Here is a 13,316-nt window from a genome sequence, read left to right as displayed (position 1 = left end):
TGTTGTAATGAATATTTATAAAAATGTAATGGATTGCAAAAAATAAATAAAAAAATTATGCCCCAAACCCCGCTTTAAGTAACAAAGCAATAGTAGAGGATAGATCATCCAGTTATGTTAAAATAAAACCTTTGCTGTCTGTAAATTTTACCTGGAGGAGATTTTATTTTTCATAGATTTTCTAACAGACTCCATTTATAAAATGCAACTGCTTAAAGATGGTGCTAGGGTGGGCTGTTGCTGTAATTATATGATGAGAACTGCATGACCAGCATGCAACCAGCCATGCAAAAAATAAGCCAAAACAAAATGCGGGACATTAATATCTGATCAATGACCCGGATCGTCTCTGTCTTATTTGCTGCACATCTCAAGACATGCTGGTTGCCAAGTTCTATATGTTCCAGTATAACCAGGGGAAAAAAAAACTTGCATGAAAGCCCTCTCTCTCTCTCAATCTTGGTTTAAACATTTTTGGTTTCAGAAAAGCAAAGCACACTGGGCAACCGCGGCCAATTTAATATCACAGAGGAAAAAATCCTTTGTTGGATCATTATTTGCATACTATTGTTAATAATTATTAATTATGGAATCAGCTAACTGTAAGAATAGGATTCAGTCCTTTTTAAATATTGTAATGATTTATTACTGTTTTTGAATACTATTTTTACTGATTTACCACCTTTTAAGCTAGCGGTAAAATAGTCTCATGAGCAATGAAAATATTCAATATTTAGACGTTGCTCTTGGATGCAGCTTGTTAAAAAATGTGAACCGTATTATTGAAAAACTGCGAAGGAGAACGCTTTCAAAAGAGCAGAGAAAAAAGCTGATTTTTTGCTCTAAGCCATTTTGTTATCTCAAAAAAAGTGAAACAAAAGGAATTGACACATCGCAGATATTTTCCTTAACACTACAGTGGTCACTGGCGTTTTAAACCAGAGTCTCCAGGAAAATATTCTGGCTTTCATCTGACTTGTACTGTCCAGGAAAAAAATACTCAAGTGGAAAATACTGCCCAGCTTTCTATTTTTTGCTTTATTGTAGACTAAGTACTTGGCAAAAAAAAAGAGAGATTGAAAGACTAAAGTAAAAGCAAAGCAACACGTAATGTAGTAACTAAGTAAAATATCACTGGAAAGAATTAGGATTTCCTAATTCGGCTCCCAGCTACATCATGCTTTTTTGTACAAACTGTTTCTGCTTGCCCAACATTATCAAATGTGTCAAAGTTAATCACGCTGTTTGTGAAATGTGCTTTCAGCAAAGTAGGAGACCGACCACAGTCATTAACTAAAAGAAGAATCCTATGGAATAGTTTCAGAATCTAACAAAACACATTTTGTAGAGTGAAATGGCTCTAATATTTATGTATGTTCCAAAGTGAACTGACTGACAACTCTGGTAAATGCCATATGGGTTGTCTGTGTGGTATTTGTGGAACTTCATAAATGCAGCAGCTCAGCAATAATAAGTAATGTTTCAAACATTCATAGTAGCATTTTCATATGCTTTGTTCAAACTTTATAGCAAGTGATGCTTATTTAAAAAAACGTGTTACACCATTGTGTTTTGTAAAAACACTGATTACATGCCTATACAGTATCTGCGCATACATACATTATGTCCAGTCACCATTTTTAACAAATAACCTGTTTAAGTTATCTACTTCTATGGAGATTAATCATTCAGGTTGACTTCTCAGCTACGTACTTATATCTTTATGTGGTCCATATTTGTTGTATTGTTAGTGTTTTGTTCTACAAACTGTAATAAAGAATCTCAGCAGAATGTAAAAGGAGGGAACAAGCATTTGGGCCCGCCTTCATGGGCTTGCTGCAGCCCCGCCTCCTTCCTGCTTATATATTTTATAACAGTTATGAGGTAATTGGGTATTAAGTTTTTTAAGCTACTGTCCCTTTAAGAATTTTACATGAAGGGGTAATTAACCAATTAGAAGCCGTGGAAGCTTCTGGAAGGTCTTGGTACCCCTATAAAAAGGGGTTTTCTATTGAATTTCCCTCACAGCTGGTCAAGCCTTGGTAAAAGAGTTACCCACCCTTGTTGTTTGCACTTATGTGGTTTATTTCTCCCTGGATTTCTGGGGGGGGGGATGTAAAATGTTAAATTCATTTATTTTGGCTCGAATTTCCAATAACTGAGCTTATATATTTATTGGATTTCTGATTTATAGAATTTTTGGTTTAATAAAGATTTTAATAATATTTACTATTTTATACCAATAAAGTGCCACGCCAATTATTTTATGCCAATATACATTTTGTGTGTTTTTTTCTTTCTTTATTAAGCGGTAAGGTTTTGAGAAGGTTACTTAATTTTTATTAGTTTAATAAGGGCATGTGGGCTACATGCAATCCCATGTATTATAACCTTGATACCATCCAGAGAGTTTTTTTTAATTATGAGTTTTGTGAGGCCTAGGCTACACGATATGCACCAACACCACTATCAAGCCCAAAGTAACTGACTTTTTTCAGTCAACCAAGTGAGGTGGATGGAGGAATCCCCTTCCCTGTCAGAATATGCTATGGCTGTTGATCAAAGAAAATTTTCCAAAATGTCCCTTTGACAGAACAATCAATTTCTGTGACGGCTATACACTGCTTGAAATTTGGCCAGTCCCTTCTGAACCGGCCAAATTTCCATCAGTGTCTGAACAGCCTAACTTTGTGGACATAACCATCACTCTATAGAAGAGACTATAGTAAGGCTCTTATTATAGAAACACAACTCTGTTGTTGGGCTAGCCTGTGCTGCACATTTCGAACAATTGTGTTGTAAGTTATTAAAACATAAAAGCTTTCGGGATGCTTTAGATCCCTTCTTCAGGCTCAAGCAGACCGCCCGGACCATACGCATCTCCTCGTATACATTGAACACCAAACACCTCCTGCTACTCGGAGACTTCAACCTCTGGGCTAATTCCCCACAGGATCCCATTGCCAACGCGTTCATTGACCAATTAGAAGGACTAGGTCTGCAGCAACTGATAGGTACACCCACGCATCTATCAGGTCACACCCTTTATCTTATCTTCAAACAGGATATAGATATTAACATAATGGAGAATAGACCGTTACCCTGGACAGATCACCATGCAATCAACTTCAAAATAATCAACAATGCTGTCTTCAAAAAAACGACAAATCCGCTAACATCACACTGGACAAGATCCAAGAAGAAACTCCACTCAGAACTCTTCAAAACCACATTAACAAATAAAATAACAACAATAAACCAAAATCAAATCGACAGTGGAAATACTCAATTCCATTAACAAAGCTTTATTACAGACTGCAGACGAAATCGCTCCGAAACGCAGAACGTTCATCCGGAAAAACAACTCTGGCTGGTTCAATGACCCTCTTACACTATTGAAGCAAGAACGCAGAGCAGCGGAAGGCGCCTGGAGAAGAAACCCAACTACTGAAACCCACAAAATCTACAAATCAGTCACAAAGAAATATCATAAAGAAATGTTCAAAGCAAAAAAAGAACACTTCTCAACCATCCTCGCAAAAGCCCTGAATAGTCCCCGTGAGCTCTTCAATTTAGTCGCCCAAAACATGAATCCAGCCTGCCTAAAGGCTCCGAATCATGATACTCAAGATTTTTGCAATGAATTCTCGGATTTTTTCATTAACAAAATCAAAAATATCCGTGAAACAATTCAGCAAAATAAAACCACCAACCCCGTCCCTACAAATCAAAAAGGTGACGATGATATAAATATACCTCAATCTATAAAATTTAAACTCCAGCCCATTTCCATCAACACCACCAAAAATATCATCGTAGTCTGCGGGACAGTACAGCGCTGAATGACATCATCCCCACAAAACAGCTGAAAGAATGTGCCGAGACATTGGCACCGGTGGTCTGGCATCTGATAAATCAATCATTTAAGGAAGGCATGGTGCCGACCTCCCTAAAACAAGGAGTAATAAAACCCATTTAAAAAAAAAAAAACCTCGACCCAAAGAACCCAAACCACCGTCGACCTATAACAGGTCTCAGTGTCTTCTCCAAGGTCATGGAGAAAGTGGTAGAGCAACAGCTACAACAGCATTTAGACGCCCACAAACTACTGGACCCACTACAATCGAGTTTCCGGCCAGGTCACGGCACGGACACAGCACTTCTCAAAATATGGGATGACGCTCTCGAAGCAGCAGATAAAGGAGATCTTGTCTTCTGATACTGCTGGACCTTAGTGCGCCGTTTGACACAGTAGACCACAAAATCCTGTCCTGCTGACTCGGCTCACAGTAGTAGCCAGAGTCGCAGACTCAGATCTACCCTGGTTCTCATCATTTCTGGAAAATCGATCCCAGACAGTGAAACTAGGACCTTTCACTTCAGAAGCACGGACTCTGACATGTGGTGTCCCTCAAGGGTCCCCCCTGTCGCCGTGGTATTCAATATTTACCTTCGCCCACTCCTCAAAATCATCAGTAACCAGGATCTACTCTACCATTCCTACGCCGATGATACTCAGCTCTACTTTCGTATAAACAAAATGGACCATTACCTCGGACTAGAAAAATCCCTTACTTTGATAGACAACTGGATGACGGAGAGTCACCTCAAACTCATTGGATCAAAAACAGAACTCCTTCTGGTCCATGCAAACACAAAGAGATCCGCCAAGACAACATGGTCGACCCCGCCGATATTTGGACAGACCATTAACCCCAGCACCAAAGTCTAGGAGTAATTTTTGACTCCGACATGACAATGGCTGCTCAAATTGGGTCAGTAGTCAGCGGGTCTCACAATCTCCTGCGTCTACCAAGAAGACTCATTCCGAAAAAAGACACAGCAGTAGTAGTGGGAACACTAATAAACTCCAAGCTCGACTATGCCAACTACCTATACCTAGGTCTCTCAAAATACCAGATTGCCCGTCTGCAAGTCATCCAGAACACGGCAGCGCGACTGGTAACAGGCAAAAAACCCTGGGAATCAATTTCCCCCACCCTAAGGTCACTCCATTGGCTGCCCATCAAGGACCGAATCACATTCAAGACCCTCTGCCTGACACACAAATGAGTACAAGGCATCGCCCCCCCAATATCTATGTGAGAAAAAAAAATACCACAACCTCAATCGCGTCCTCCGGTCAGCTAATCAAAATATACTACAGATCCCCAAGGCCCATTACAAAAGCAAAGGAGAATGAAGATTTGCAGTCCAAGGACCTCGACTGTGGAACTCATTACCAACTCATATATGAACGGAAGAGAATCACCAGGCCTTCTGAAAAAAACTCAAGAACCATCTTTTCTGAATGCAAAATATTAGGAAATGGATACCAAGCGCCTTGAGGCGATTCAGTTCGCATTTGTAGCTCTATAAAAGTTATTCACTCACTCACGCATTGAAAAACTATGCAATTTATTTGCCAAATCATTTTGACTTCTAAACATACAAGAAGTGCGCAAAACAAGAGCAGTATGTAAAAAAGTTACAGTGCTTCAGGGAACACTTTCACAACATTCAAGTATTTTATTTAACAACCAATTAACTGTCTCTATTCAAAAAAGGACTAGAAGAAATATTTGCCTGTTCTTCAGTTATCTGCATATCAGATTCTAGATCAAATTAATCAGGCAACACTCTGATTTCATACAGACTGTAAAATGTCTGAAGGCATATACCTTTAATTTAAACTAGATGTAACAGCCTTCAGAAGCAAAGCCAACATTTCAGCAGAGCCACAACATTCACAAGATATATAACAGATTACGGAGTCCGTGACCTTAACAAAACAGACTCATAGTGAACAGAATAACCTTGATTAAGCAAGCAAATATAACAAGGCCCATACATTGAAAATAAGTAAATATGCAATACCTCTGATTTGGATGACATGTTGTCCTCCATATCTGTATCATTGGGATCCACAATATCTTCAAAAGGTGGTAATGAAACCTTCTTCTTGTCTAGGACTTCACTTTCAATCTTTACCTTTCCAGTTTTAGACTGAGCTTTGTCTTTCAAAGGTTTTTTTTCAGATGAGGATAATATTAGAAGTGAGGGATTTGGAAAACTTTTAAGAGATGACTCCGAGTTGCTTTTCCTTCGTTTCCTGGTTAGAGGATCTTCAGAGTCTATGTGAGTTGGCCTTTTACTAGAGACTTTTTTTTCTTGTTGATGCCCACTTGATACTGTAAGAATATTATTGTTCTCACACCTGGTTTCCTTTGTCATGGGTTTAGGTTCCTTAAAGGCCATTTTAGGGACAATTTTTTCATCTTTCAGTGGTTTGTTTTCTTTGGGTTTTTTGGAAGATTCTTTGGAAGATTTTGTATGATCCCTGGAAGGTTCTTTAAAGGCACTTCTATGCTCTTTTGAGTCTTTTGATGATTTCTCCTTATGTTCCTTTGAAGATTTATGTGGCTTTGATAAGCTAAGTGTGTTACTGCTACTGTTTACACTAACCAGTTTATTTGGGTCCTGAAAGAAGTCAAAACAAGCCATCACTTTTAGCAAAAAGTCAAAAATATAGGCTCAATTTACAAAGCTTTAACACAAGGATTAGGATATTTGTTTTAGCCACGTAAATATAATTTTAAATTGAACTCAAAATAAAAAAAACTAACAAAACAAAATAATTTACATATTTATAAATAATAAAATAATAAAATAAATAATAATTATCTTCATCCTGGTGTGTTACCTTTTTAAACTGAGCCTTATATGTCTTGTTTTAGTTCCGAAGATTAATTAAGCAGAACAATTTAAATTCTATATATTATACTAAAACTTTCAAGGCATTTTGCAATGGGAACTAAACCAAGATATGTACTATATAAATTAAAGTTATGATGCCATCATATCAAGCAACAAGAATGTTCACCATAGGCTACTTTCACACTGGGGCGGGGGGAATTAGCGGTAAACTTTTAACCCCTGCTAGCGGCCAAATAAAGGGCTAGAAGCACCCGCAAAGCTCCACTGCTGAAGTGCTTTGCAGGCATTTCGTCAGCAGTGCCCACCGATTTCAATAGCAGGGGTGGTGGAGAATCGGTGTATACCACGGCTCCCGCACTGCCCGAAAGATGCTGCTTGCAGGATTTTTTTCTAGCGTCTTGCAAGCACACTACACCTGGGCTCTCACGCTGGGGCTGCAGGGAAGGCATTTTTCAGGCGCTATTTTTAGTCTAAAAGCGCTTGAAAAACGCCCCAGTGTGAAAGGGGTCTTAGTGAAAAATATCAATTCATGCTACATTTGAACATCAACTACCAACAAAATCAAGATGAGCTCAGGTGTGTTCAGGTACTAGCCTGGATCCACCTGAGCTATCCTGCCAGGAAGCTGTCACTTTCCGACTGCAAAACATAAGCGCTTAAGGTATTACCTGCCGCACATATACAAGGGTTGTGTATACGCGCAGCTGCAGGGTAGAGAATGCCTTGGCCACTTATGATTGGCAGTCCACAGTGACAGCTTCCTGGTAAAGTCTAATAGCACAGACAACAGATGACCAGCTAGTGTGTCTGGTAAAATAGAAAATTATCCTAGCCTTTCTACTTTACATTAAACAGGTACAACTGACAAGCCAAATCCTGTATCATTCTTGGTGTTTCTTAATTGGTAGTCTCTCAAATGATGAACTGAAAAATTAAGTAAACTGCATCTAAAAATTTGATGTCAGGGGAAGCCTTCCATTTTCATTAAGATACAGACATTTGTACTGCAAAGAGTCATTCTAGTTTATTCACATGCACCACGAGAATTGTAGAGAATATACAGTATACATACATATATACACACAAAAAGAAAAAAAATGTTTGTATAGAAAAAACTGATACAGCACTATTGTTTGCCATATTTTTCATAATTGCTGCATTTGGTAGATTAGTGGTTGGCAACACATACTACTCGTTTTCATGCAACAAACAAAGCAATGTATTTCTGAACAAAAAGAAATGTTGCTGTGGTTAGTTCTAAATTCAACATTAAAGCCAGACAGAAAAGTGTTCCCTAATACTTATTTGAGTCTGAGCCATAACCATAGAATGGCAAATCTACCTCAAAGCACACAATAAATCAGCTAGATCACTTTATTTCATCTACTTTTCTTTTTTTTATTATTACATTAGGAGCTCCACTATTCCACAGCAAAATAAGGACAGTTCTGTAATCTATTGTCCACCTGTTTTATCTTCTTACTGTTAAACACTTTGCTGCTTTTGATAACTGAAATGGCAATATGCACTAAAAACATGTTAGGTGTAGGAATGAACTTTGAGATCCAGCCTATATTTGGCCAGTGAACGTGCGCAAATTCTCGGTTGCAGTGTGTAACAAACTAGCTGCGAATCCTGGATGACGCCACTAACCAAATATGGTCAGTGCTATCCTCTCAAGTAAGGATGAGCTCCGGCATGTTCGCACAGCCCATGTGCAGAGCCCACCAGGAAGTCGGCACTGTGCTGCGCTAATCACAGGCAGCGAGACATTTCACAATCTCTGCAGCCGCGCATCGGGACAATGTCTGACTGCCTGTGATTAGCGCAGCGCAGTGCCAACTTCCTGGCGGGCTCTGCAGGTGGGCTGTGCGAACACGCCGGAGCTCATCCTTACTCCAAGCTGCATGCCTGGAAAAAGTTGTGGAATTTGTTTTAAGAGAAATCCCACTTTTTTTGTTTTTTAAAGGGCCTGGTGTGATTTAGAAAGAGGGAAGGGGCACACACTTGCTGCCTCTTTCCTGGCCACCCAGGCTGCATCCCTGGATAAGGGTCTTGTATAAATTTCAAAAGAAAACCGATAGTTTCATTTATTTTTTAATGTCGATTTTAAAGCTTCAAGGCTGCTTTCACACTGCAGCGTCTGCGGTAAAGCGCCACTATTTTTAGGGGCGTTTTCACGTCGATTTTGCAGAGGTTTTTGGCCACTAGCAGTCGCCTTTAACCCCCGCTAGCGACTGAAAAAGGGTTAAAACCACTGCAGCTGCGCTTTTCCGGCAGTTCGGCGGTGCTGCCCCATTAATTTCAATGGGCAGGAGATGTATACACACCGCTCCAAAGATGCTGCTTACAGGAGTTTAACGTCCTGCTAGCGCATCGCCTAATGGCGCATACACACGATCGGAAATTCCAGACCTTTGCTGTCGGAATTTCCGCCAACAAAAGATTGAGAGCAGGTTCTCTATTTTTCCGACGGAAAAAGTTCCTATCGGAAAATTCACTCGTCTGTATGCAATTCCAACGCGCAAAAAAACATGCATGCTCAGAATCAAGCAGAAGAGCCGAACTGCCAATTGAACTTCATTGATCTCGGCTCATCGTACGTCTTGTACGTCACCGCGTTCTTGGCGGTCGGAATTTCTGACAAGATTTGTGTGACCGTGTGTATGCAACACAAGTTTGAGCTAACATTCCTTCAGAAAAAATCCACAGTTTTCTTGTCGGAATTTCCAATCATGTGTACGCAGCATTAGTGTGAAAGCACCGACACTGCAGGGGAGCCGTTTTTCAGGCGCTATTTTTAGCCCAAACGCCCCTAAAAAACACCTCGGTGTGAAAGGGGTCTAAGGCACCCCTAAAATATGTTATTTAAAAGATTTACATTTTTAGCCCTTAAGTGGCAGTAAAAGACCCTCTCCCTACTGAAACGTATTTGTAAACATTTTTTATTTTACATTTGTACATATCTCCCATGGCAGTATCCAGGTACCCATGCTCTTTTTTTTTTTTTTTCTTAAAGCTTGAACACTAGCATCAAAAAATAAAAAAAAATTGAAAAAAACGAACATTCAGCTAACCAAAGCTTTCCCTGTTTGCCCATACCTATTCAGGTGTGTGGCATAGAAACAATTTTAAATTTTAGAGCTGGAATGCCAATTGCTATGAAAACTCTAACTTTTCTATCAGTCCTTGTTTACACTTGCGGTTGGGGAAGGCCTTAAAAAACAAGGCTGAGTCCTGTTTTTACTGCCCCCAATTCTCCCCCCCCCCTTATAGCCCCCCTCATGCCCACCTGAAGCCACTCTCCATTAGGCTACAAAGGCAGCAGAGGGGGTTGTACACATGACACGGTGCCTTTCAGTACTGCCTGCCAAACATGACCAATTCCACTAAATAGGGCCACACCGCGACCACCTGCACTGTGGTGCAGGTTTTTAGTGGTTAAGGCAGATTTTCAGGAGGTGACACTGCACCTCCTCACCGCCTGTCAAAAGCACTCTGAAAAGCGATCCACCGTGGACAACGCCAGTGTAAATGAGCTCTAGCATAAATAAAATGGTGTTAATTTATATATTACTTCACAGTTGAAAATAATTACAATTATATATATTAAAATATTTACAAATATACAGCATCTCACAGACGTGAGACCCCTCACATTTTTGTAAATATTTAATTATATTTTTCATGTGACAACACTGAAGAAATTACACTTTGCTACAATAAAGTAGTGAGTGTACAGCTTGTATAACAATGTAAAATTTTCTGTCCCTCTCAAAATAACACAACACACAGCCCTTAATGTCTAAACACCACTGGCAACAAAAGTGAGTACACCCCTAAGTAAAAATGGACAAATTGGGCCCAATTAGCCATTTCCCTCCCTGTGGTTAGTGTTACAAGGTCTCAGGGGTGAAAGGGAAGCAGGTGTGTTAAATTTGGTGTTATCGCTCTCACTCTCTCATACTGGTCACTGGAAGTTCAACATGGCACCTCATGGCAAAAAACTCTGAGGATCTGCAAAAAAAGAATTGTTGCTTTAACCACTACAGCCCTGGAAGGTTTTACCCCCTTTCTGACCAGGGAACTTTTTACAATTTGGCAGTGCGTTGCTTTAACTGGTAATGTCACTGTCATGCAATGCTGTACCCAAATTAAATTTGTGTCCTTTCTTTCTACAAATATAGCTTTCTTTTGGTGCTATTTGATCACCTCTTTTTTTTTTTTTTTGCGCTATACACAAAGAAAATGTGACAATTTTGAAAAAAATTAACAATATTTTTTACCTTTTGCTGTTATAAATATCCCCCAAATAAAAAAATTAAAAAAATCATCAATAATTTTTGGGACTATTGACATTTATACAGTGATCAGTGCTATAACAATGCACCGATTACTGTGTAAAAGGCACTGGTAGGGAAGGGGTTAACACTAAGGGGCGGTCAAGGGGTTAAATGTGTGTTCCCTCAGTGTGTTCTAACTGTATGGGGATAAGACCGAGTAGGAGAGGAGACATATCACTGTTCCTACTTATTAGGAACAAACGACATGTCTCCTCTCCTCTGACAGCACAAGGATTTGCTGGCTCTCATGTACGCGATCACGCGAGGCCGGCAGTGCATGCATGCCCTCTGGCGACTATTAAAAGGAACCCCGTATGGGGTTTCGTGCAGGGCAGCCGTTCTGCCCTTAAATACACGTGAGCTGGCTCAGGAACCGGTTAAAGATGGCCTAGGCTATAAAAGTATTGCCAATATCCTGAAACTGAGCTGCAGCATGGTGCCCAAGACCATACAGCCGTTTAACAGGACAGTGCTGCCAGCATTACTGCAGAGGTTGAAGGGGTGGGGTATCAGCCTGTCAGTGCTCAGACCATACGCCACACATTGCATTAAATTGGTTTGCATGGCTGTTGTCCCAGAATGAAGCCTCTTCTAATGATGATGCACAAGAAAGCCCACAAACAGTTTGCAAACGACACGCAGACTAAGGACAGGGATTACTGGAACCATGTCCTGTGGTCTGATGAGACCAAGATAAACGTATTTGTTTTTAGATGGTGTCAAAAATGTGTGGCGGCAACCAGGTAAGGAGTACAAAGACGTGTGTTTTGCCTACAATAAAGCATGGTGGTGGGAGTGTCATGGTCTAGGGCTGCATGAGTGCTGCCGGCACTGGGGAGCTACAGTTCCTTGAGAGAACCATGAATACCAACATGTACTGTGACATACTGAAGCAGAACATGATCCCCTCCCTTCGGAGAACTCGGACACCCCCAAAATCACCACTGCCTTGCTAAAGATGCTGACAGTAAAGTGATAGACTGGCCAAGCATGTCTCCAGCCCTAAACCCTATTGTGCATCTGTGGGGCATCCTCAAATGGAAGGTGGAGGAGCGCAAGATCTCTAACATCTACCAGCTCTGTGATGTCGTCATGAAGGAGTGGAAGAGGACTCCAGTGGCAACCTGTGAAGCTCGGGTGAACTCCATGCTCAAGCGGGTCAAGGCAGTGCTGGAAAATAATGGTGGCTACACAAAATATTGACACTTTGTGCCTAATTTGGACATTTTCACTTAGGGGTGTACTCACTTTGGTTGTCAGCAGTTTAGGCATTAATGTCTGTGTGTTGTTATTTTGAGGGGACAACAAATTTATACTGTTATACAAGCTGTACACTCACTACTTTACATTGTAGCAAAGTGTCACTTCTGTCTTGTCATATGAAAAGATATAATAAAATGTTTACAAAAAAGTGAGGGGTGTACTCACTTTTGGGAGATACTGTGTGTGTGTGTGTGTGTGTGTGTATATATATATATATATATATATATATATATACACCTAATCTTAATGAGTAAATATGGGGATTAGTCACATAATATGGCCATACCATGCTTAAGCCCACTAATGCGCCAAAGTACCCAATTTTCAGTGGGTTTTACACTATAAGTATCTCCCATGGTTAAGAAGAGTGGGATTTCTTTTTCATGAATAGTGTAGGACCCATTGAAAATGGGGTACTTTAGAGCAGTGTTAGGCTTAAGCATGGTATGGCCATATTATGTGACTAAATACATATTTACTCAATAAGATAAGTGATTTTAGGCAGCCTTGAGAGATTTAAAAGTTACTCCTTCTGCATTTTTGTATGTGGGCGCTATTATCTGTGGTTTATTTATATATAGGTCTTTATAGCAGCAGCAACTTTAGATATTCAGGTTTAGGATATAACCCCCCCCAACTCTTTATATATATACATATACACACACACATACATACACACACACACACACACACACATTATATATATATAATTAGACATATACATAATGCATCACTTCACCCAGAAAACTGATGCAATTACCAATGTTTAGGCATTCTCATTCTTTTGTTTGTATTAATATGACACAAAAAAGTAGAAAAACAAAAGCCAAAACAGACACATTCCACTGCAAAAATGCACTGGACAAAATTATTAGCACCCTCGATTTAATATTTGGTACACACCCCTTGGAAAAAATAACTGAAATCAATTGCTTCCTGTAACCATTAATGAGTTTCTTATACTTCTCTACTGGAATTTTGGATCACTCTTCT

At 39.9% G+C, this 13,316-nt stretch overlaps 1 protein-coding gene across 9 annotated transcripts in view; it reads right to left on the bottom strand.

Annotated features, from left to right (window-relative positions):
• MLLT3 (MLLT3 super elongation complex subunit) overlaps positions 1–13,316 on the bottom strand; it is a 358,426-nt gene that overhangs the window by 97,875 nt on the left and 247,235 nt on the right. For all 9 annotated transcript variants that reach the window (XM_040359609.1, XM_040359582.1, XM_040359585.1 and 6 more), the window contains one exon: positions 5,878–6,480. In XM_040359609.1, coding sequence (XP_040215543.1) covers positions 5,878–6,480 — 603 coding nt within the window. The remainder of the gene's footprint in view (positions 1–5,877; positions 6,481–13,316) is intronic.

The sequence above is a fragment of the Rana temporaria genome, chromosome 1 (assembly GCF_905171775.1).
Source record: "Rana temporaria chromosome 1, aRanTem1.1, whole genome shotgun sequence".
NCBI lineage: Eukaryota > Metazoa > Chordata > Amphibia > Anura > Ranidae > Rana > Rana temporaria.
This window is presented reverse-complemented; position numbering and strand designations above follow the sequence as displayed.